This window comes from Apostichopus japonicus, chromosome 17 (genome assembly GCF_037975245.1).
Source record: "Apostichopus japonicus isolate 1M-3 chromosome 17, ASM3797524v1, whole genome shotgun sequence".
Lineage (NCBI taxonomy): Eukaryota > Metazoa > Echinodermata > Holothuroidea > Aspidochirotida > Stichopodidae > Apostichopus > Apostichopus japonicus.
In genome coordinates, this window is record NC_092577.1 from 5,962,986 (window position 1) to 5,990,509 (window position 27,524).

The following is a 27,524-nucleotide window of genomic DNA, read 5'->3' on the forward strand; positions in this document are numbered from 1 at the left end:
TACACGTTATTATCATTACACCTAATTATTATTACCGATTATTATCACTATTCAAACACTCAAACACTATAAAAGTGTATTGATGAAGAATCATAACCCCATCATTGAACTTTGTATCAATCTACCATACATCTCTTGCTTGGGATGCTGTTAACGATACGATATATCTCTTTTACTGCAGACCACAAAACAGGTTTTCAAAAAAAAACTCTATCATAGGTCATTTGAATGCAAGAGGGGAACAATATTTAATCAAACTGGGTCAATTTCTTGAAAGGTTGTTATTCGAAACAATTTGACCGGGTTATGTTTACAAAATTAGCTAGGTTGATTGTACATTGAAATGTCGAAACTGTAACACATCGTCCTTTCGCCCTGGTCGTAATTAACCTCCAAATCAAGATAACAATTTCATCTGGTTACAGTTTGAAGATGACCTCAACCATCTTAATTGTTACATCACATATTCATGTGTGCTGCATTTACATGGAACGCCAAACAATCTGGAGTGTTCATGAAAGTATGTATATAGGGCCACACAATAATGTGCATCCTCAAATCAACGATATATACTTTCATGAAACAATTACCGAGGATAAAACTTAGGAAATAATCGCAGGAGCCTGCTCCACGTAACCATATTGAAGACACCTGGCTACAAAGACATTGACGTTTGTGTATAGACTTAACAGAACCTTCAGGGATAACTCCAAACTTGGTAAAAAAATATTTTGGTTGTCATTACAAATATTTTAGATTACATCATCAAGTTAGTACATCTGCTAACATTAACACTGCAGTAGAATTTAGTAAGCAGACGAAGAAAGGAAACAGAACACATAATCTTTGATCTCTTTTTTTACTTCTTTTTTTTTAGTCGATATCGCGATTTCACGGCGGTTCTGAAGGGACAAACAAGCTATAGACTAACTGCTTAAGTATATAACACGACATTCAAACAATGTAATATTCTTTGTCAAGGTGTCATGTGCGTGTAAGACTAAGAGGTTAGCATGACTTGTCAACTCGACAAAGTCATATGTTTGATGTGTTTTCAAGTTTATTGCAATTCAGCAACCCGAAAACTTCCTGAAAGTCTGAAACTCGAAAACAATATTCAATATTTATTCTGATGCCGTGCTGTACTGACAAAGTAGGTCTACATCTTGGCCTTTCAAACCACCATACAATTCAAACAACAACAATTAGAGTAAAAATTGTCAAATCAAACTTATCTCTGATGGTTTTTATAGTCACAAGTTACATATGAATTTGGTTCAATTAAGATATATACAAAATGGATACCAGACTGCAAGAAACTAAATATGGATTTTTGTTGTTCTTGACAAAACGAGGACATGTTGTAGTGTATGACAGGTACAATGTAAGGTGTTTTGAAACGAAAACAACGAAACATTGTGTAAAGTCCGTGTAAATAATCTCTAGTAGGATGACAAAACGATTAGCAAATATTGACATTTACAAGTTAATCACATGAAACAGCTTATCGAATACAAACTGTAAGGCTAACCAATAATATTCTTTCACATTACCTATGTTCATTATACAAGCAGATCTCTCATTACCTTTGTGTTATCACATGAATGGTAAAAACTGTAAAAGAAAGCAAAAACAAAAAACAAAAAACAAAACGAAAAGACAAAAGGTCCCAAAAGGGAAAGAAGAAAGAACAATAGAAAGATCGCAAATTACGGAAACATGTATAACAATGTGTAATACCAGATATATTATATAAATATTAAAACAAATATTCATGAAAGTCGATTTAGAGTTAATTTTAAATTTTCCTTTCTTAGCAATTTGCTCGTGGAAGATTACCCCAAAAATGGTTACAATAATATTTGAGCAGCGAGGGGATAACATGAAAAGGATCTGTTAGTTTGCTTGCAAGAGTCTTAAACCTTGGGCAATTAAAGCCAAACATAAGAAACTGAAACTAAGTACCAACAAATAACGATATTTTCTTGACATACTTACATTGTGTATAATATTCGGAATTAATTTGCAATTATAAAACCTTTGATCAAATGTTTCCAGTGAATTGTTGAACTACTATTGGTCACAGCCATGAGTAAACTACAAGACCTACCATATATAGAAGTACGATCATTGATTTCAAGCTTCAGTACAAAAAAATGTTCAGATTATCATTATCTTGTTCGAATTATTATTGAATGACGTAACAGACTCGTCACTGGATTGTCTTTAATCGGCTGTAATGGAACTTAAGGGAAGATACATAACTAAATTATACATGAATATAAATTTCTAGCTCGCGTAGTGATAAGATAAAGGAGAGTACAATAAAAACCAATCTTTATCTTTAAATTAACTGATTAAGTACAAAATATTAATGTTATGTAATGATCATTATATTACTTAATATACACGTCATCGTAAACCATACCACATATTATGTTTACAGTGGGCTTTAAAATCCATAGATTACATAATGAATATTGAAAAATAAACTAAGGCAATAGCCAAAAAAAAATGCGCAAAGCAACCCCCACACCAGCAAAAACAAATAAAAACAATTAGAAAATTAAAATTAAAACTGGTAGCTGTAAGTGAAGGTAAATGATGCATAAACTGTCATTACTTGTAATAACAAACTGTTACAGGAAATATTTAAGCTAAATAAGAAAAAGAAGCCTATGTAAATGACGTCATGTGACTGGAAATATCTTGAAGTTCGATATACACCAAAACGTCCTCCATTTGTTCTCTTTAGGAAGACAAATTCGATATAACAGATCAATTATAGTGTAACATGCAATTGTTGACCTATGATAGATATCGTAGTGTCTCCAACACATTCGATGAGTTTTCGATAAGATTACTTTATGAAAAAAACGCAAACAGTAAAAAATAATCATTTTTAAATGGTTTCGAAGCTAATTAAAAGATACGTATAAGTTTCATTGTCGAAAGACAAAAGTAAGCATTGAAGGTTAAATCATTGGACTGAGGAGTTATATTGGTAGATTATACAACAAGCTTCACGATTGGTTATTCTCTGTCAAAGATATACAAATGATATCACATTGATCTGAAGACACATCAATCCCCATCGATCCTACCTCCCACCCCAAGGTTCACGAATATCAAAGTGATTATTCTGATCCGTAGATAAAAATATGACAATGCGTTTCCTAACGTTTTTTAGTTACTTCCCCTTGATAAGAATGACTTTATAAGCCGCGAGGAGGCCTTGGCTCTGGTGAGGGGTAAGATGCCTTCTAGATTAGGTATTCGGTGGACAGAGTGCTTGCGTCCGCAGGGTACAGCACAGTCACCAGGAGGAACCTAATATAGGTTGAATCTCCCAGGAAGGGTGATCCCAGGTCTTGGGCGGAGGTCAAGCTCTCTGCCGTCTCATATTTTCTCTGTTTTGTTTCTTGATTTTTTTCTGCTTCCAAAAGTTGAAGGTAATTGTCTCTACTTATGACTACCGTATTACATTGTATCCACTTTCATATATTTTACGGTTCCTCCCACATATTTCCTACCTGCAGGGGCTGCATTCTGTCCATCTCGAACAGGATTACATCCCCTACCTATATTATATCTAGTATTTACATATAAAATCGGAAAAGAACGACATAGAAGAAAAGTAAAGCATCTCGAGATAGCCTAACAAGACTGAAAAAAGAGCAAAATATGAACTGATAATAAATGTTGAATGAGTAAAGATATCATAATGAGTAATAAATAATACTAATACATAACCAAATTTAAAACCAAAATTGTCACGTACATTTGATTTTACCACAAATTTGTGTATTCCAGAATCTTAGGTCAGCTCGGCATTTCTCTTATCTGGTGTCTACTCACCTCAAGTGCCTAGTTTGGTAGGGTAAAGAGTAGTTTAACGATTGACTTATACATTCATTGTAAAAACAGAAACATTAAAGAACTGAGACAAGAATAACACTGATTGCCTCTGATTTCAGAAATATTTGGTGTTACTCTTACGTTACATCAGTATGGTGTTACCATTACGTAACATCAGTATGATATTACCATTACGTAACATCAGTATGGTATTACCATTACGTAAAGTATGTATGGTATTACAATTACGTAACATCAGTATAGAATTATCATTACGTAACATCAGTTGAACTCTAAATGCGTAGTATATTCTGAGAAAATGCAGCAAAAGTATTATAAATTATATTACAATGTGACATCTGATAGTCCGTTTAGTGCAGGATGCGAGTACAATTATACATTCATTACTTGAATTATCACTAGGTAATCCGTTTAATGTAACAAAGAACTATACATTTACCATATTAGATATCAGTAGTTGATCCGTGTAATGTAACAACGAATTACACTTTCGATATATTATTAAGCTTTAGTTAATAATTGTAAATTCATAACCTGATCATAACCTACATTCACTATGATATTACGTAATGTCATATAATCTGTACGATAAAGAACACGATTACACATTCATATGTCTATATAACAGCAGTAATTCCGTTCCATATGTCACCTGATTGAACGATCGCTATATGAAGAAGTAGCAGCTAATGCGTTCTATACGTCACGTGTCTACAACAATTAATGAGTTCAGCAGAACTGGAAAGGCTAAGTCCTCTCAAGATTTTTTTTTTAAATTTTACTTGAAGCTTAAAGACGAGCATCGTTGATAATTAATATCTACTCGCAAAATGTATGATAAATAATCAGAAAGGAAAAAACGATTAACTAAATAAAACAGTCTGCCATGGCATCTCCAGACACGTTACTGAGAAGAGTGTCAGACTATCTCCTCTCACTATCTCCACCCCCTTCCCTCCAATCTCCAACTCTCTCACCCCTGCTCTCTCTCTCCACCCCCTATCTCCACCTTTCTCTATCCAACTGTCTCTATCTCTCCACCTCTCTGTCTGCCTCTCTCTCTGGAAGAGTACACGTTAGACAGTCTGCTGTTCTTCGTGGAGATAACTCTAGTTCAAATATTTAACCTAGAAAGATAACAAATTATTACTATTTAAAAGTGTTGTCCCTTCAACGAACAATTGCAGTTAATGAAGGGATGACATATTACGACAGATGTCACCTGTTTCACATAATAAGAGGTTCACCTGCTACACATACTGACAGAGATCCCTGCCGCACATAATAAGAGGCATCACATGCTACACATACTTATAGAGATCCCTGCTACACAAAATAACAGGCACCACGCGCTGCACAGACTGACAGAGATCCCTGATACACATAATAACCGGCATCACATGATACACATACTGACAGAGATCCCTGTTACACATCATAACAGGCATCACCTAATAAAAAAATACTTGCAGAGACCCTGCTACGCATAATAACAGACATCACCTGCTACACATACTGACAGAGATCACTGCTACACATAATAATATGTATTGCCTGCTACACAGATTGACAGAGATCCCTGCTACACATAATAATAGGTATCGCCTGCTACACAGATTGACAGAGATCCCTGCTACACATAATAATAGGTATCGCCTCCTACACAGATTGACAGAGATCCCTGCTTCACATAATATTATTGAGCATTTGCTACACAGACTGATATGAATCATCTGCTTTCATATTATTTCAAACCAACTAACCAATTAAGGGTTAAACAAGTTTGATCACGGAGAGATATTTCAGTTTTTCTTTCTATATTCCTATTCAGACCTTATCCGTGAGATGCAGAGATAACTGTTTTGAGTGATATGTTTCTCAGCACTGCTTATAGAAGATGTTTATCAATTTACCAATGATGCGTCCTAACGTGTTAGTCCTGTCAGAATATCCAGAGCTCAGTGTAAATTACTTTATGAAAAAAAATCCTCCCCATGCCCCCTTCTTACTAACCAACTTTGAGATGCCAAATTTGATCTCTCCTCACAAAATTCCCTTTTGTTATGTGTTGGTTTCAATTGAGGAATACATTTGTTACCGGTTATGAAGTAGGAATACGAATTTACAATTACTTATTTGTATACGTTTGTTACAGAAAATCTCATTAAAAAAAATGATTATAACAAGTGAGTCTCATTCAGCTGTGATATTCCTTACTAACCTCACGAGACTGTGCATTTCTTCCTAGACCTTGTCCGCTTCTGTGCTGCATCCTGAACAAAATACAAAGAAAATAATCATATCTTAATACGTAATGGCTATCAATTATAGGGCAAGTAATTTACGACTGCCTTGACAGAAGAGAACAAGTAGCTATTACTAATAACAAAATTCCGCCAGAGAATCAGGTAGTAATTCATATCAAGATGAATTGATTGCTTTGTGTATAAACATAACACTTGGTAAGTCTCGTCACACGCCCTCTATCCTTTATTAAATAGGCACGTGTAAAGTTTCTAGTTTCTTTGTCTATGTTTAAGTGTATTTTAGCGGGGGGGGGGGGTGTTTTTTTGTTGGTGGCCTGACCTTGATAAGCTCTGCTTCTGCCAGGTCTCTCCCACATCATTTGTATATATCAATTGTTTAATTCATATGGAAAGTATTTGTATTGTATATTCAAATGTTATGTGTTCACTTTGTCTATGTTATGGTGAAGTGGAAATAAATAGTTTTCAATTTCAATTTCAATTTCAATTGACAGTTACAGCGGTAGTAACGAAAATGACTTTCTTAATACGACAAATGATTTAGTGCTATAAAATATTTAGAATAATTCATCGTTTTGATGCGAATTATTGATCCAATCTTGATCTCTGTTGTTAATAGTGAGCACATTAAATTTAGGACAGATAGAAGGATTTAAGACGTCTCAACTACATCAAAGACTAATACAAGTGGGCAGCCTGGGACAATTTAACATATTATAAACATTTCGTAATAAAAACAACTAGTTAAAACCAACTCAATATTTTAGGACATAGTTCAAGGTCTTATTCACTCCGTTAATAATCTATTTAACTATATTTTATCTCTCTTTTGATCTCTGGTGATCACATTAGATCTCTGTTCACACTACACATATCATACTACACAAACTACACATCTCATTACTCACATCTAATATAGGCCTGTTTTGTGCTGGGTTGGTTCAGGTTGTAATGACTAGTAGTTACATAGGAGGTCGACTTTCTGTTACGATGAAGTCATCCATGAAACCTCAATATAATTTTGCATTATGGTTTAAGATACTGAAAACGCAGCTCTGAATTTTTAGTATTCCAGAATACAACTATAGCCCTTTGACTTTTCAAATTTATTTCGAAAATTTTATATCGTTCATTTATTATAATGGTAAAATTTCATTTACCTTTTTTATTTTTTCTCAAAACAAATGTGTACAACGAAAACTATGTCTGCTAACAAGAAGCATTAGGCAAGGAAAAACAAACAAATGGATAAACTGCTCAGTAATATTGCCAATGCCCAAAACAAATTTCATAAATAGGTTAGCGGAGCCTCCGCAGTGTTGCTGCATGTTTTTTTTTTAATATTTATTGGACTAAACATATTAAGACTATACTGCTGACTAATTATTGCTCATATTTTGACTACTGCCATATTGCAAGGGGAGGGGAAATACCCCCTCAATTCCTCCACCCCTTACGGACTCTCATAGTTTCTCGGACTATAACATATGAAGACTTAACTTCTTCCTAATTATTGCTCATATTTTGACTACTGCCATATTGCAAGGGGAGGGGATATACCCCTAAAATACCCCACCCGTTACGGACTCTTATAATTTCTCGGTTTATAACATATTAAGACTAAACTTCTGCCTAATTATTGCTCATATTTTGACTACTGCCATATTGCAAGGGGAGGGGAAATACCCCTTCAGTTCCCCCACCCCTTGCGGACTCTCATAGTTTCTCTGATACTACATATCTATTTACTCACATCTGGTGTAGTCCTGCTTTCTGTCGCTTGGTTGATATGACTAGTGGTTACGTCAACGGTATCTTCGTCTCGCTTATCATCATCACCACCGTCACCACCATCATCATCACCACCATCATCATCATTAGTGGTCTTTGTAACAGAAGTAGAAAAAAACTGTTAGTTTAAGTTTAGTGTACAGCTCGTTAACAGTCCTGTATGCCGAGGCTCATCAATCTAAGTGACAGGATGTACAGGCCATTAGGGGAGTTCCTCAGATGCAATCCACAACCCAATGGGGAAAACATAACATTGTCAATGAGGAAAACATACCATTGTCAATGAGGAAAACATACCATAGTCAATGGGGAAAACATACCATTGTCAATGGGGAAAACATACCATTGTCAATGGGGAAACATACCATTGTCAATGGGGAAAACATACCATTGTCAATTGGGAAACATACCACTGTCAATGGGGAAACATACCATAGTCAATGGGGAAAACATACCATAATGACATCGTCATAAATGATTTCCATAAATGTTGACGTACTTTTGCTTGAAACGAGATACCAATATAGTTTAAACTGTCGCACATTGTGGAACTTTTGGTGTCACGTGTTGCAAAATATTTGACAGATATAGTTGTTTTACTTGCTCATTTTCGTCCTATTTCTTTGACTTTAAAATGGACACGAATCTAACTTCCCCATATAAGTTGCAGAAATAAAGGAAAACTATGAAAGGTTTGTGTATTTATATATATCATCATATCTCTATTCTGAAAGAAGAATGAATGTCTCATAAAACACGACTTACCTACTTTAATGTATTTCTTAAGCCCGGGTCACATCCGCGCGATTCAACACGCGATTCAACTCGCAACTAAAATCACGCGCATCAGAAAAGTTGCTTCTGAGAAGTTGCGCTGATTAGGACATTTTTCTATTGCAAATCAACCCAAATCGACGGCGCAACTTTTATTGCGCAACAAGTTGATACCCGTGTCTTACTACGCGATTCAACCTTCAATTGTATTGCGAGTTGAATCGCGTGTTGAATCGCGCAGATGTGACCCGGGCTTAACTATATGGTTAGTTTCTCTCTATAGTAACAGTATAGCGATTCTTAATTAATAACGATAGCAATCCGGACGTTGAAGGGTGAAAATTGCAGTAGTATATGACAATATTTCAAACCTTTTTGACGGTGTAATGTTCGACATTCAATAGTAATTTGTTTCCTTTATCCATAAACATGAAAATAGCTACAGATCTAGGTAATTAATCAAGATTGTTCCTGCATCGCCGTGGTTACACCCTACAGTTATGTCCAAGATGTCTATATGCGCAAAATATCAAAATATATATGTATTACAACTATTAAACGATGAGTTACTTATTAAACTCCACTGAAGAAAGGTGGTGGACCAAAGACGTCCATGTAGAGGGATGGGCTAATTTTAATTTTCATCCAACTTTGGGTAACATAGTTTTATACTTTTTCTCTTAGACAATCTACCTAAATCTTGTAGTAATTGAAAGTCTATCCGTTTCTTTATTTAGCATTTCTTTGACTGTGTGTGCCGAAGGAAGGTTATTTAGGCAGTATCTCAACTTGACATTGAGAAAAGTAGTATCAGCATACGTGATACCAACTGAATATAATCTAAATTCCTATTCGATACATATCAATTATAAAACTTTCCTGCCTGACGAGAATCAAGTATAATACACTTTGATCTTATTTTTCTTTCCACAGTAATACGCCTCCTGCCTGTTACTAATGTACTGTTACTAATTAACAGGAACATGAATATATGTCTCTCTTACCTCTTCTACTAGTACATCGCCCCGACTGTCACACTCCTGAAAGGAAGAGAAAGTTTATTATCATGAGACTTTGATATTGTATTCAGGATAATATGATAAGGCGAAGCAAAAAATTGTATAAGTTAGAGTGATATATGTTCACAAATATCGCAGTAAACTATTCCTGGCAGGTATAAACGCACATCTGTATTGAGCACACTTAAGTCAATATAGGAGACATACTCGTCATTGCAAGATGCACGGACGTTATAATATGAATACACACATCAGCTTTATAGGGAAGACAACATTAGTTTTAAACCCGTTATCAAACACTGAAGAACGCATTTAATACCGAGTGACGTCAAAATGATGAACTTCTTACTGAGATGGTCAGATGGATACAATGGGCGAGAGGATGACGAGAAGGAAAAGAGGACAGTATTCAAAGATAGAACTATTTATACGATCCCCGTGATTGAATCGATGGAATGTACAAACAATGTTTTCTCTTGAATATCCCATGAAGCAGTATTTTGCTATCGTATCCCGTAGGCAATCCTTTAATGATATCCATGAAAGTTTGGGAGATGCAGTTGAAAGATAAAATCTCGAAGAGCAGTATCAAGGAAAGATAACGATAGTTCAAATAGATTAGAGATCTGTGTAGATCTGTTATTGTTGACAAATTTCATGAAATATCATGAAATTATATTAACCCTTCAATAGTTTATTTCTTCCATATTTGCCATGTCACGCGCGTATTTGATCTTTGAAGTTTGTAAATAATTATTTCATGACTAAATATTTCCATCCTTGCTTTCAACCTTAATCATTGCAGTGTAAACACGGTACACATTGCAATTATTTCTTCCAAAAAACATACATATACAGTATTCACTACATAAACTAATATACCCATAACATTATACATACAACAGGAAAACTCATTGTAGTGTGGTAAACGTATGTTATTTCATATAAGGCTATTCAAACTTTGCCCCACTCTATGTTCCATCTTAGGCAAATTTAGACCAGGAAGGGTTGACGGTTTGTTAATTTGGAAATTAGCAGTTTGTTATAGCATGGAGCTATAAATGGTTATAGTAACCAATACGCTCTGTATATTTCTCAGCCCAGTCCGCAGAAACTACAGTATGTGAGTTATGTATTGCATTATCTCTATGTACTGACTGGACTCGGACTTAGATTGGGTTGCTCATATACTCTATAGAACTCTGTTCGGACTCGAGAGTACCATACTTTGACCAAGTAGCCTCGGACTCGGCTCGGAATCAGGAAAAATCGACTCAACTACATCAGAGTGTTTCTTATACTATAAGATACATACATATTGAATAGTTCTGATGGAAATAGTACTAATATCAATAGGAACCAGTTGAAGATACAACGACATAATGTTGCATTACAGTATCGTCAGCGCTTAAATATAAATATGAAGATACAATAGCTACGTTACCGTTGACCGGACAATTCCCCCCGGACAATTACTTCCCCCCCCCCAAACAACTCCCCCTGGACAATTATCCCCCGGACAATTCCCACTCCAGAAAATTCCCCCGGACAATTACCCCCCCCCCCAAACAACTCCCCCTGGACAATTATCCCCGGACAATTCCCACTCCAGAAAATTCCCCCGGACAATTCCCATCCCGGTCGACTCCCCTCCGGGCAATTACCCCCCCCCCCCGGACAATTACCCTCCCGGACAATTTCTCCCGGACAATTTACCCCTGATTTTTTAACGCTAATTACCAAAAAACTGTGCGTGTACGATATTATTTTATTTTAGCATAACCAACAGGCCCAACTCACCTGAGAAAAAAAATCGCGAAGTTAAAGATACGAACAAAGAATATACATAGTGTAAACTAAAGCATGAAATAATATTTCAGAAATAGAAGTTCATTAAATCGATGAGATTTCAAACTGGCGAATAACCGACCACCAGCTTCACTGGGTCTCGAACCTGCATGGACCTTCTGCTTATGATTGTCATCGAAATCCAAACTGAAATCTCCTGTTGCACATTCCCATTTTTACTAAAATAATAGCCTTGACCCCGCCTACATCGGCTATCAATCAATCGTCGATATTTCCGAGGAGGGGGAAACTTGTCCGGTGGAAAATTGTCCGGGGGGAAATTGTCCTGGGGGGGCAATTGTCCGGGGGGAAATTGTCATGGGTGGGAATTGTCCGGAGTGGGAATTGTCCGGGGGCAAATGTCAGGATTGGTACTTGTCCGGGTGGGAATTGTCCTGGGGGCAATTCAGGGTTGGGAATTGCCCGGGTGGAAATTGTCCGAGGGGGAATCGTCCGAGGGGGGATCGTCCGAGGGGGATCGTCCGGGGGGGGGTTGTCCAGGGGAGAGTTGTCCGGGAACCAATTCACCGGGTGGTTTTGTTTAAAAAGCAACCACGTTACAAGTTAATTTTAATACCCCACCCCTCCCCCTTTCTTGTCCAGGCTCCTTCAAGAACCTATTTTTATACACAGTAGTTATTTAAAAGACGTAGAAAATCATAAAAAATATTTTAAACCATTATTAGTTCAGATTCACAGTTGCCATTTTTTGTATCATAATGCTGCTGCTTATTCATAGTACCGTACATATAAAGGATGGTACAAAAAGACTTTTCTTGAAAGTTAAATATAAACCTTCAGTTTAAATTTTTAGATAATCTTTTAATTAGTCACCTCTCTTCTAATTTTGCTAGTATGTTAAAGTACATCAAATTGATGAAATCTACCTCAAAACCCCAACTTGTTTCTTTGTTTCAAGTTAAAACCAGATCTGCCCTTTTATATATAATCCTACTGGGACCACACATTTATGTCCGTCACGTATATATACATTGATCTCAATAAATACTAAAATACAATCATAGGGATCCCTCAAATCCCATTTCAACTGAAACTATTGGAACCGAGTAGCATTTGCTAATTGTTGTATTGCTGCGTGCAGTGACTTCAGATGTAAAGATTCTAGAGATGCAAAGTGTGCATCGATATTTTCACCAATAAAACATTTTTTACTGAGACGGTGTGGAAGAGAGACACTGGGAGCACAACAGAATTATTTCGCTTGATATGATTTCATCTGTCTGAATATTCTCTTCATTTAAAATTGAGAATGTTCATTGATTCACAAGGTAATAACTTCTGTAAGGAGGACACATGGGGGGTGGGGGCTACACACAGAGAAAAAAAGGACAACAATAATTACGAAATAGGACGAAGGCGCTTGAGTACGATCGTGGAAGGTAGAATTCATTTATTGTTGTTTAATGCCCCCCCCCCCATATTTTATTTGTAGCATACCTCGTCACAAGGTTTTCTGACGTTTACGTTGTACTGTACGATATAAACATCCTGGACAAATACCTCCTCGTCATTGGACAAATGAACATTTATGTTTAAATATAATTATCGTTACTTCAGTATGGGGACCTAGCCTCTCCCTCCCCACCCCCCATGAGAATCTCTAAGGTTTTTTATTATCTTTGATATAATAATTAAAAATTACGAATCAAACCAGAGAAAGTATGCTTTTACGATAATTAAGCAATGTATATATTTTTTTTATGGCCGATTGTGGTTTACTGAATTAGAATAATGTCTAACGTGCGACGTGCGATATAACATGAATTAACACTTCATCAATGGGCACACATTTATGTAAATATTTATGTTTGTATTTGGTTTAAGGTTAAATGAATAATATAATACAACAACGGATATGGCTGTTTTAGGAACACATGAATATGGTTCCATATCAGGTAAAAGGGTGCTGAAAGAGAGGAGTAGGGACAGTTTATAGTCAAATATGAAAAGTAGTTTTCTAGCCGCAACAGAAAGTTGAACAAAATAGAAAGCTTAGGATGATGAAATGGTGATGAAACTTCGTAATAACTTCACAGGGGGTTATAACGTAAACTGTGAGTCTGACAGGAAGTAAACAACATGTAACATTGCGCCCATTTCATGTCAATTTTTATATCTTAAAGTTAGAAAATCACCAAGACTAGTTTGAAGTCTATATAGCTTTACATACTGTAACATTTCATTCATGTAACCAAACATGTCCTATTCCATAGCGACTGCAATAGAATACCTATAAAAATATAATATATGACTATGTCTTTTCTGTTATAACAGACAGTCGTATCTGTAAATCAGCTTAGTCTGTATTGTACACAAATCCCTCGTCAAAGGTGATGTTTCATTTATATCATTACTTATACTATTGTGGTCGCGAGGGATAATTCTTTCATCGATGACGGTGTATCTAAAGATAAAATCAGATTAAACATTCTCAAAATTATAATCTGCAACATTTACAGCTCTTCCGTTAACTAATTATTCCTTTAAGTGTTTTGATTGGACAATTCCTATTGTATTGAGTAGACATTATCTATTCATATGGAACACCCACCATCCTGCACCTAAGGGTACACTGAAAACTTAAATTGGTTCACCGACTAACAAAACGTTAGTCCATCTGGTGCCTCTCCCGACTAACATAGCCTTAGTTAGTTGCTATACCGACTAATTTATTCCTTAGTCAGTTGGATTTCTTAGTCGGTCATCTTAGTCCGTCAGCTTAGTCGATCAACAATTTTTTAGTCGGTAAATGTTTATTAGTCAGTTACATTAGTTGGTGACATTAGTCGGTCTTTACCGACTAATTTATATGAGCCACCGACTAGTTTATAGCAGGTTTTACATTAGTCAGGATGGTGCCTCTCCCGACTAACCTTTCTTAGTCGGTATCGACTGACTAGTTGCACTGACTAGATTCACTGAAAGAATTAAACCCGACTAGTTTCACTGACTAGTATCACTGAAAGAAAAGAGAGCAGAAGAAACACAAATAATGTGTACGTTGGCAGTATTTATTTCTGATAAAACTTCTGATGTCTACAAAAGGCTGACTTTCGACAGATAGAGAAGAAATCACTGTAAATAAAATCTGAAAATCTGATTTTTTTTCCAACAAAGTTAAGACAAGTTAATGGATCAAACATGAATCGCAAAAGTATAGCACTGCACAATAATGCAAAGTTGAGTCTTGGGCAAGGGTTCCTCATGACTTTCGTTTTAAAGTGGTACCCCAAATCGACACCAGTTAAGTCTTCACGAACAAAGAGTGTTTCTCTTAACTACAAATGGCCTCCCACTTGTCTTCAGGAAGCCAAAATCTGCACCATTATTGACCTGTGAACAGAAAATATGATATACGTGTAAGCACAGATACAGATATAGCACATGATAACTCACATTATCATAAACATACATTTACATTAAAATTTTATAACATATTGGGAGGTATACATTTAAATCTAGGTCCCTCAAATTATAAGCCAGGAATAGCAGCTTTACCAAATTATTATTAGCTTTGCACAGCATAACACCAAGTTATTTCTCAAAGCTTAATAATTATGTTAATCATGTTAATAATGATCCCAATAGACCGGGATCCCAGAGGGTTTGGTTAGCTGGGAAGGTAACCAATTGCCTTGTACATCACAATGTTCACAGTGCATTCCTGTATATGAAACCAGACGACTGGCAAACCGACTGTGGTGGGTGTGGCTGGGAGAGCAATTTTAAAGTCACCTGATAGCTAACCTAGATCAGTTTTCATGGTAACACATCAAAGTAAGTACAATATGTCAGGTATGGCCCCAAGAGCAACAAATGGCCATTGCCAGTAATTATTGGTGGTGGGGTACCCCTGCCAGTGATCTATAATTGACCCCTCACGGCTGACCTAGGTCAGCTCATGAGGTAACCACTTGAAACCTACTGGAAAATGTTGGTTAGGGCTTCAGATACAACTGATGGGCATTGCCAGTAATTTTTATTGGTGGGGTACCCCTGCCAGTAGACCCCCAAAATGCCCATCCCCCATTGACCTAGATGAGCTCATGATGTAACCAGTTGAAAACTACTGGAAAATGGTATCACTTCATATGTAAGGGATGGGAATTTCCAGTAATTTATATTGGGGGGGGGGGGGATACCCCTGCCAGTAGACCCCCAAAATGCCCATTCCCTCATTGACTTAGGTCAGCTCATGAGATAACCAGTTGAAAAATTACTGGAAAATGATAGGTATCACTTCATATGTAAGGGATGGGCATTTCCAGTCATTTACATTGGTGGGGTAACCCTGTCAGTAGACCCTCAAAATGCCCATCCCCCATTGACCTAGATTAGCTCATGAGGTAACCAGTTGAAAACTACTGTAAAATGATTGGCAGGACTCTATATATATGTAAGGGATGGGCATTTCCAGTAATTTATATTAGTGGGGTACCCCTGCCAGTAGACCCCCAAAAAGCCCCCCCCCCCCTCATTGATCTAGGTCAGCTCATGATTTAACCAGTTGAAAACTACTGGAAATTATTGACAGGATTCTATATGTAAGGGATGGGCGGACTCTGGCAGTGGTGGCCCACCAATATAAAATACTGGAAATGCCCATCCTTACATATGAAGTGATACCTATCATTCTCCTGTAGGTTTCAACTGGTCAAATCATGAGCTCACCTAGGTCAATGAGGGGATGGGCATATTGGGGGTCTACTAGCAGGGGTACCCCACCAATAAAAATTACTGGCAATGCCCATCCCTTGTATCTGAAGTCCTAACCAACATTTTCCAGTAGGTTTCAAGTGGTTACCTCATGAGCTGACCTAGGTCAGCCGTGAGGGGTCAATTATAGATCACTGGCAGGGGTACCCCACCACCAATGATTACTGGCAATGGCCATTTGTTGCTCTTGGGGCCATACCTGACACATTGTTCTTACTTTGATGTGGTTACCATGAAAGCTGCTCTAGGTTAGCTATTAGGTGACTTTAAAATTGCTCTCCCAGCCACATCCACCACAGTCGGTTTGCCAGTCATCAGGTTTCATATACAGGAATGCATTGTGAACATTGTGATATACCAGGCAATTGGTTACCTTCCCAGCTAACCAAACCCTCTGGACTCCCGCTCTACAGATCAGTGAAAATTTGACCAAACTTATGAAGCTTGCACGTAAATGATATACTAGACTGGTTTTTTTTTTAAAACAGGTTATGAAAAGTATCTTAAATATCATTAAACAGTTGGGTACAATAGTTAAACTCACTCTTCCATCTTTTTTCTCTATGGTACTTGTTCCTTTGCTTTTTGGACTCTTGGATAAACTCTTTTGTTCTGCGAAGGGTACCAATATATCATCTTAAAACATGTCTTTAAGCCATATATAACACAGTTCTCCTCTTCTGTTGTTGCCTCCACACTGGTGTCGTACATCACAGGAAAGCTCACCCTTGACTTAGATATTTGGCTTTTCAATTCCTGCTGGAAGAAAGAAACAGCAAAGTATTCATCATTTGAAAAAAAAAAAAATAAAGTTGTCACCACAAAGTTATGTGAGATTTGCTTCCACTATAGTCTCAAAAAACACTCCCAAAGTTTGAAGCAGACGTATAAAGCTGAAAATTTGAACGAGAGTGTCATCACCATTGCAACCAGAATCAAATGCCCAGAATACAGAGATAATAAAACATGGGCTAAATCTTTGTTTGTTTTTATGATCTTTAAAAATATAAAATTTTAGAAACAGAAATGCACTGAGCCAACTTATTTATAGGCCTAATCGTTTTTAGTTGTTATTTTGCTTGCTCACATAACAAGCCTGTTTAGACCTAGGCTAGAGGAGAATCAGTACTTTGTTACACTAAGTTTGTCTTCGGTCGTTTTGATATAGTCTTACTAGTAGTACTAAAGTATATAATGGACCGGCGAAGACTAGAGAATACCCAGAGTTTTAGCAACTGCGTTAAACTGTATCATTTGATCTATTATTTACGCCAATGAGTTTCATTCAATCTAGGATCAAAAAGAGAAAACTAATTAATCTTAACCTTTAAACTTTGCTACTAAACAGATATGCTTGAATTACAAATAAATGTCAAAAAAACATCATAATCAAAGAATCGATGCATATACATATACATAAACAGAATAATTTGAATTCGCGCAAGTGAACCCTGCACTACATTGGACAGAAAAAAAAACCGTGCAATTAGACCAAACTAAACATACTCAATTTTCCGTTACTTCTACATAAAATATCAATGCAAATACAACAACTTACTCTTTGGCAGTATACTAAAAGCACATGTTATAATAACTTCAGACTATCAAGCTTTCCTGAGAAAAAACGGTTAATACTTCTTACAGTAAGCAAGTCGACCGTGAAGGAATGTCGCAATTGTTTCCTGGGCGTGACCGGAAATTAAATACTAAAAAATGATAAATGAAAAGGTTAAATAGAACTGAAGCGTGCATCCTGACTGCTCGCAACATATAATACCGTTGACTAGCCAACATAATTTGTTCAGCCTACTGTGACTGTACGTTTGAAGGTCTAGCCTTGCTTATTCAATATCACAAAGCCTACCCATTTAGATTCACATGGGAAATTACAGGAAATCTTTACCAAATGAGTGTAGACTTCAAATAAACTATTGAGCCTTATAGTTCCAGCATTTGTTTGGGAATAAATAAGAAGATTATGTGCCACTGTTCAATCTAGCCCAATACACACATAACACATTGTTAATTGGTGTTTAGGATGCACACTTTAGTGTTGAGAATGCACTGCAGTACCCAGTAGAAGCCTATAGGCTACTCACTGTCATTGCACTTGTGTATTGCGAAACGCCAACGTGACAACGGTAGCGTTACACTAACCATAATACAGTACTAGTGCCAGTGGCCTAACAATTAACTTTAATTTTACCTTCAAATTAAAGGAATAACAGGTAGGCCGATGATGCAGTTAATACCTCCATTCTTCTAAAGACCTTCTTGGGTGATTTACGGTTGAAAGTTGCTTAGAGTGATCGTATGAAACTATGCCAAGCCCAGCAAGCTGCCGTTGCCTGTCGGTTTCCAAATTGAAGTGAATCGAATTGGGTTAAAATACATTAGTCTGTCGACACCGACTAAGCTACGATTATGGCGTAAATCGGGTGTCCGTATCGTTCTTAGTCCATGGGTTAAAATACCTTAGTCCGTCGCCACCGACTAAGCTGCGATTATATTTTCCTTAGTCAGTGTAAACTAACTAAGAAGCAGCGATGAAACGAAGATTTTTGCTAGTCCGTGTGCATTGACTAACGTTACAGACTAATTTAACGTTAGTCCGTGGCAATATTGACTAGTTTATTTTTTCAGTGTAGTTCAGTTAAAGCCAATAGAAATGTACACAATCCTAATATCTTGCCGAAAAATGGAATAAAGCAATTCAGAAATAATTGTCTTTGTTTTGCTGTAAAGTTTAATCAAACAAAGTGACTTGAAACCTTTGTTTTAGATTGTTTTTAGTAACATCGGTTTTCAAGTATTTATAAAACTTTTACTTTTCTTTTTTTACGTTCATATTGATGTACTGTTCATCTCTTTGTATTTCGTAGTCCTTGATTCTCGTGTTTGAGTATTTTATATTTACGGTAATGAAATGAAAAATATATCTGGCGTTTGTTATATATTCGAGTTGAATATTTCTTACGGAAGCTCTTAGTAGTACATGCAAGGGCGGCGGAACCGGGGGGGGGGGGGCACAGGGGGCACGTGCCCCCCACTTTTCCTCAGGTTAAAAATGTGCCCTTTTTCTACATAAAACAATTGTACTCTTGATTACCTTATTAGGTCAGCGATATTTCAGTAAGAGATCTAGTCCTAATTTAGAAGTATTAATGAATTTCTGTGGGTCAAACTCAAATGTTTACTACCACAAGGCTTCTAACATTCTGGTGAGTGCCATTATGCATATTCAATTTGTCAAAAATTTTTTAATACATTTCCAAAAATGCATTGCTATATTACATTGTGACTTTGTAATAAGCAGAAGCCATTTATAACCTACTATGAATAATGAGTATAGTTTTAATATCCCATAACCTACCCCATCCTTTCGTATTTTGACATATTTCATTTGCTTTCATGCAAGTATCGATCCCGCGTGCAGGGACTTGGACTTTATAATGATTTCACCTCATTTTGTCTCGAAAAAAAAACTTGTTCCTTGTTTCCCAATTTGCACATGGGATATTGCAGTGCTGGTATGCCTTTTTTCCTTGAGGTGGGGGTGGGGCAGTGGCGGAGCGTCCATACAGTCAGAGGGGCGGATGCCCCCCCCCCCCCGACGGACTCAAATGGACTGCTGGCGCCCTTTTCAGCTTTTTACCACTTTTTTCTTATTCGCCATTATAGCTTTTTTTTATTGCGCGCTCTCAAATACCTATTGACATTTGTCACATTTTGTTGGTATACATTTCTGACAAAAAAGCGATGACACCTATAGTTATTCTTCGTTTATCTGCAAATTAGCAAGGCCCGGAAAGGGTCATTTCCGGCGATCTAGGGAGTATCTTTACTTAAAAATTTCTGTACGCTCCGCGCCAACTTGTGGTGGCGCTCCGCTTAGATAGTGTCGAAAGATCCCCTGCAGACCATTCCCGCCCCCCTGTCCAATACCCCTAGCTCCGCCACTGGGGGGGGGGGGCGTTGATGGAGTGATGTGTATACGCAAATAAGATAATACAATAAGAGTTATAAAGGGTACTAAATATCATGCTGCATCAGTCCAATCGAATTTCTGCGAAGTGCCCTTCGACGTCGGTGCCCCCAAGATTAAAAGTGCTTCCGCCGCCCTTGAGTTCATGTTATTTTTAAAACGGTGTAGCAATATTATAGTAGGAACTATGAATCTGACCGCTTTTAATTAGCCTCAGCAGGCGCTGAGAATAGAAACAACTTCAGCCCCAATTCTTACATGTATACGAAGGTGAAGCTAGTATGTACATATGTTATGAAATATATGTCATAGGTCTGATTATGTTCCGATGCTGGTTTAAAAGCAACCAGATTTCACATGAGTTCAAGCATCTATCACAGTTATAATAATTCATCAACTAATGAAACCTGTTAAGTTCTATTTGATGGCGATTAAGTTGATACTGTAAACGAAACCATATATGTTAATGCTACATTCGTTAAGTTAGTATTGTCATCCATCATTGCTTTACACGGATCATCCGGCTTCTCCAAAGCAGAGTCTACTGTACATCTATAAGATGTTTTTAACAAAATGCAGAAAGCAGTATACGACAAAGGCTTAGAATCTTTATATCCGTGACACAGTATCTTGAATACATTCAGATTCATGTAGGTAATCTTTTGAACAATGCGTACAGCCTCACGAATGACATGTCCAGTTCGTTGGTTACCATGGTATCTAGACAACAGAACGAAATTGTAGTATAATTGCCCTCACATTGTAACTGTTATTATGGTCTTGTTGTGTAAATGTGCGTGGAAAGTGATTTAATCACAGCCCCACCGAAACATCGGTAATGATTTATTCCACAGATCAAATCCGGTGCCACTACAAATAAATATTTGCAAGATATATTTCTACAATTTATTCCAAATCACGAACATAATATTTTCACAATTTACAAAATAGTCTTCAATTTGCTTTCATTTTATCGATAAAAATTTTACCTCTTTCTTCATTTATATCAATCGCCAAAATGTCCAGCAATTGCACTATGGAAAACGGTGAGTCGGACGTTCACAAGCAATTTTGTTTATATATGCTTTCCAAACACAAATGATAGTTAATTAAACCAGTTTCTGATATGATTTTGAACCGCATACAAAGTTACATCGCGCTGCTTTGCATCGGTCACCATCTGTTACATTACTAGTTCATCCTAACACCAGAGAAAAAAAAATATTACTATAACCATTGAAAACCAGGGAGCTTGCTACAAAGACAATATGCAAGGGCAGCTACCGTAAGCTACAATGTCGGCTAAACGGACTGTTCTTACGACTGTTGTATGTGCCATGATAAACATTTACGTGAAGACATTATTTGATTAAGATATTTGTTAATGTCATTTTTTTTTATACTACAGCTAATTTTTGTTTCAGAAGAATAATACCATTTTTTCACGAGGATGTAAAGTGGTATGTTGGAAACATTAAGCAGCGTCGATTATGTCAATTATGTTGTTTAAAGATCATACATGCTACTAGTGTTCTACTAAACGTTGAAATGATATGCTCAGTTGTTAATTATAATACCAATGCTTGTGATTTATTTACAGAATGTTATTACAAAAGTATATTTTAAAGATATGTATTTCTGTTCACATCCATATTTTTATCAGTTTGTTTCTACGTTTGGAATAACGTGATACAAACTTTTACGTGACTTGTTCCTGTATTATTTGGTGCCCTCAACTATCCACCCAATCCTAGACACTAATGGTAAGCAAGCAACTGATAATCTCACTGATATGGAAGTTGTACGAGTGTTTCAATATAGAACAATACATTGGGCGGGCTGAATAAGATTCATGAAAACAATGCTCGCATATCAAGACCCCACCCCCCCCCCCATTCCATTCTAATCTCCCAATTTTCTCTTCTTTCTTACACGGCGATCTGAATTCCGCTATTCTCTGAATATCGCAAAAGATTACGTTGCACCAGAATGCATTATGAGCAATAGCTGTAAGAAAGGTGCACAATCTCTTACCTGCCATAGACCGGTCTGTAGATTCAGGCGATGATAAAAACCATAATCTCGCTGCTTCCATACTGATGAATAAAATAAACGAAATTGATAAAAGTGCAAGTTCAATTAAAACTTTTTTTTTTTTTTTTTTTTTTTTGGGGGGGGGATGTAATGAGATATTAAACATTATATTCACCGGATTTATGTTGGCCCTCGATGATACCCTCATATCAGCTGAGAAATCAATCTGGTTGATTCTTGAAGTTTGATCTTATCAGTTTACTCTCATTATCATCTCGGTTTGATACCTGTTTAGTTTACAACCATTATCCTCTTAGTTAAATAACCAATCAGCTTAGAATTGTTGTCATCTCATTAGCATAACTGATCAGTTGTACACTTATCCTATATAACACATGTGAAAAAAAACTCAAATAGGAGTGAATATTGAACTAAATTAAGAAAACAAATCATGATAGTCGAGTATTCGATGCTCAGCTCAAGAATACTCATCCATGGGACGACGAACTGATCAGAGAACACTCAACATCAGTGACGTCATCACAGATCAGGAAAGCCAATCATTTAAATGGTGATAATAAAAAAAATAATATTTGGATTTATGGAGCTACAAGCCTAGACAAATCATCCTCATAATCACGTGATCACATTTCCATTGTCCTGCATGAGAGTATGTCTGTTGTGTAAATTAAGGTTTATATTTCTTGTTTCCAGTCACTCTCTTAGGTATGTTTGTTTTCAACTGTATTAAGACTATATACATCCATCTCTCTACTAGTACCTTATATGGAGGAGGAAGGTATGTATTATCTAACATCGTGTTATTATGACTTGACATGCACAATTGTAACAATGAACAATAACGCTGTCCAAATTTCTGAGAAGTTTTAAGAAACTTACATTAAAGTATGTTATCAACAGAAGTGTAAATGAAGACAAACAACACTAACGTGCAAACACATATTAATGAAGATACCATATCAATATAAATTATGTTTTGTGTCGTGGTTTGTCTTTCAGATCATCAATAAGGCCGTGACAAAACTACAACACGAACTAAACAGAAAAATCAGCAGCAATTGTATACAATTACTATAATTGCTAAGTTGAAATAGAACAGACCATTGTAACGTCCCTTTGTTTCTGTTTGTTTACTTCTTCTGATTACGGAATTTGAATGCGAGCCTATGCTATCGTAGCCAATGTTACAAAGATATCATAATTGCAGTGCGCACTCTTTTAATAACCGGCCGTTTTACCGGTCCAGAGCTACCCACCTGCTTTAACTTAAAGCAGGTCATAGTTTTACGGTTATGATTCAGTAACAATTCTGAGGCCGATATGACAAATGCTCATTTCCACTTAACTCAGGAAACACGTATCTAGTTTGAATAACAACGATAACTTCTTTCCATAATAGACTACCATGGCCTGCAGCATAGGTGTATCCATTGCAGTTTACTTGATCCAAGCGAAGGATGAATACTTTCGCTTGAGCATTATTTTTAATTAATGAGTAAGAACATTACACAATCCCCAAACACAACGTATATGATATAACAGTAAGACGTACCTATACGGCATCCCCTTGTTGAAATCCCCGCACCACCCCCCTCCTCCACTCCCAAAAAGGGACACCATAACAACTAACGAGTAAATAGCAAATGAGCAATACACTGGGCGTGAAATATATATACCTCCTCTCCTGCACCCGACCACTCGCCTGTATCCGTTTCTGCTTAGTAATGCGTTCGTTTGATTTTAACTCACTTAAATGACTACAATGAATACATGATACCTATAATGTCTACAGTTACGTTTGTAGACTAGATGGTGGACTATACAGTGGAAAACATTCAATAAAAAACAATATTGATATTTCGTTGTATTTACACGTTGACCGATTAATAAGACTAATTGAATTATATCTACTCTGAATCCCTCTCTTAACTACTACTTGCAAGATCAATGATTACTCTAAGAAACACAGTAAGCTGCCTTACTCAAATATATTGAATCTTTCTTTATGACATTTTAGCATATCAACGAAATTAAAAGAAAATATTAAGTTCAAACTGCGACAGATACTACACGTTATAGGGGGTAAAGTATACATCGTTACCTCATCAAGTATATAATACCGATATGAAACTGTATCGAATCGATAAACAGTATGTATATTGATAGTGTAACGTCACTTCCCTGTCTGGTGGGGCAGTCTGTAATGATGGGGTTGGCGAAAGAGAATTTCGACAAAAAGATGACAATGGAGAAGATGCTACAGTGCTCGTGACACAGTGGTACCGTTTATTCAGACTTCCGTCTCCTTACTAGGTTCATTACATGTTCTTACACTTATCCTTGATTACGCTGAACGTAACTGTTAACGCAGTTCCTCAACGCGGCGTCTAAACGCAGCGCAGAGCACGGCTCTAAACGCAACGCCCAACGAAACGTCCAACGCGGCGCCACACGCAGCGTATAACACAACATATAAAGCGGCGATAAACGGAACGCCAAACGCAGTGTCTAAATATGAAAACAGAATCAAAGCTACAGATTTAACTTAACGGTGTCTGCAATGCCGTTAACCGTTGTAAATATACTAAGCACCAATCGATGGACTAAATGGCAGTAATGTATCTTTCTGATAGCTAACCTAGGCTATTCACTAATGTTCCTACTTACGGACTAACTGAAATATATCCAATCACAGCAGAACACTGATCTCTACTAAAGTAAACACATTGCCACGCAGTTCAGAGCGCTATACTAAATAACGTAAAAGGACAACAGTCGGTCAATAACGTTACTCCTAAACAACTGGGCTTAATCTCCCTCAGTGCAATAGCGCAGTTTGCTAACAAATTATACAACTCACAAATGTAGTCAATACTATTCTGAGCGCTTACAATATCTACGAACAGTTATACACGGTGCCGTGGTATTAGAAACCTACCTACTTGGATAATAGTAAATTATATGATAACGTACCGTACGTAGACGTCTTGAGAGATTTTGTGAAAGAGTCCCACGCTGCACGTATCATCAGTTCCTTTGATACTAGCCTGAACAATGGATGAAGTTTACGCGCACGAGAATGTTCTACTTAGGCGACAGCCTCGGTCCGCTCAGCCTCCTCGATGACGTCATCATCGGTCTCAAATCAAATTTAAGACCGGGTACCCTCGTTTTTATCCCCAGTCATAAATGACCCTCACAAATGTTAGAAAAAGGCAATTTTTCGCTAATTTTTGCTGATCTGTATTTAATTCTCCTCATGCCTCCCTTGATCTTTTCCCTAAATGACGTAATAGTCACCTCAAGTAAAACAACATTTTCTTGCGACGAACATTAAGAGTGAAAAAATACGAATGAAGCAGTATCGTTGGTCTTAAATTTTGGTAGTTTAATCAATTCAAACACTCAAAAATGGAGGGAAATGACAATTAAATAAGAACAAATGAACAAATTTCTAAAAATAACGTTTTAAAACTTATTTTTGACCTACCAGGTCAAATGCGCAATAAACAGATCCTGGGTTGTTTGTGTTCTGAAAAGTCCGTAAACGCTACAACAACATTGCCTGTTGCTAACATTCTTTTGAGTAGAACTCGTCTATCCCTAGTCGGTAGATGAACCGTTCAAATAAACGTTTACTGGGCCTGAGAATGAGCAGTTTTTGAAGAGGTTCCAAGCCCCATTGTATGATTGTTCGACAGGTTTGGACTTGTAGTAACCACAGCGTTATTGCGAGTCTGAAAGATCGCTAGGCCTTGTCCCTTGTCAGTCATGTCGTTACTGCTAGAATTAGTAGTAGGCCTAGTGCTTACGTTATTGCTAGGCTTAGCGACAAGGTTCCGGTTTAAACCTAGTTTTGACCGGTTTAAACCAGGTTTAAACCGCTTTGTGGTCAAAACAGGTTTTGACTGGTCAAAACCCAACCCTGTAACAGAGAGTAACATTATGTGGACAGTATATGTAGACATATGCATATTATTATTACATATTATTTACGGTCAATATTACTGAACCATTTTGTATGGAACAATATAAAATTCCATACAAAACTTGTATTTAGTTTCAATGTTAATCCCCCCCCCCCCCCATGTAGGTTGTCTTCTGTTATAGTGTCAACATTGGACGCTTTACGCTTCGGTTCTTCGTTGAAGCACCTCGATAAGGTTGCTGACATTGACTCTAGCTCAAAATTAAGCTCAAAATTAATCCCTAAGTCATTCATGTTACTTGGAGTATTTAGCTGGATGATTTAAGAAGTACGTACAGTGTGTATTGAGACTCGGTGTGTGTGAAAACATATACAGTACTACTGCTTTAACTAATTGCAAGTAGGCTATATATACTGTACAGTATTCTGTTGCAATTTGAAACATTTCTTTGCCCATAAACACGTTTGCATATACTCATGGCAACGTTACAGCATGTCTTCATTTCTTTTAATTATGACTTCATGATTGCCACGGCAACAAACCAGTGTTTGTCTAACATTTCGATCCTAAAGCAATTCTCCTCTCTATACACTCGACCAGGCTCGAATCGCATTCGAGACTGGTCCAGTTTACAGAAAGTTGGTTTAGGCATTTGAATTCAAAGTACACCGCCTCAGAGTTGCGGTCACCAGTCTTCCGGGGACCGTAAGGTCACAATTGCTTACGTCATAGTAAACAACTTAGGAGGATAACGGGGATTTCCCGGCAAAGAATTATAAGTTACGTTACTTAAACAGTTAATACAGCTTAAAGAATAGCTTTCAAACTTTCAATACTACACAAGTCCGGTTACAATAGCTTGAAAATGTAACTAATACTTATCAGATCCAAAATAAAGCCTTTTTTATGCATTTCGCTATGCAGATTTACAGACCAAAAAAATGTAAATTTGATATTTTTCTTTGATAGTTTAATGTTATCAAAGGGTGCGATGCGAAATCCCCAGAAGCTGCAGAATTTTGAGAAATAGTTGTCAGGAAGAAGCTTAACCTCAACTTTATACAGAACGTTTCTCAGAGCACGGAAGCGGGTCGAGGGGCTAACGCCCAGTGAAAAAGCAGCATTTCTAATATTTCTTGTTCTCTTACAGCGAGTCCAACCACAACAACTGCGTGTACATAAGATAGAGGAATTACATTTCTCTGGAAAATATTTAAAGCACTGGTTGGTTCCGCGAGGG

General features: G+C 36.9%; 1 protein-coding gene across 6 annotated transcripts in view; it reads right to left on the reverse strand.

The window, feature by feature from the left end:
• Positions 1 to 1,258: 1,258 nt before the first annotated feature.
• LOC139985117 (NLR family CARD domain-containing protein 4-like) overlaps positions 1,259 to 27,524 on the reverse strand; it is a 468,217-nt gene continuing 441,951 nt past the window's right edge. For 5 of the 6 annotated variants that reach the window (XM_071999324.1, XM_071999323.1, XM_071999325.1 and 2 more), the window contains 5 exons: positions 22,335 to 22,396; positions 9,716 to 9,751; positions 7,900 to 8,031; positions 6,101 to 6,152; positions 1,259 to 5,006 (listed from right to left, as the gene is read on the reverse strand). In XM_071999324.1, coding sequence (XP_071855425.1) covers positions 6,102 to 6,152; positions 7,900 to 8,031; positions 9,716 to 9,751; positions 22,335 to 22,396 — 281 coding nt within the window. In that variant the 3' untranslated portion in view covers positions 1,259 to 5,006; position 6,101. The remainder of the gene's footprint in view (positions 5,007 to 6,100; positions 6,153 to 7,899; positions 8,032 to 9,715; positions 9,752 to 22,334; positions 22,397 to 27,524) is intronic. The other variant, XM_071999327.1, reaches the window with a different exon arrangement.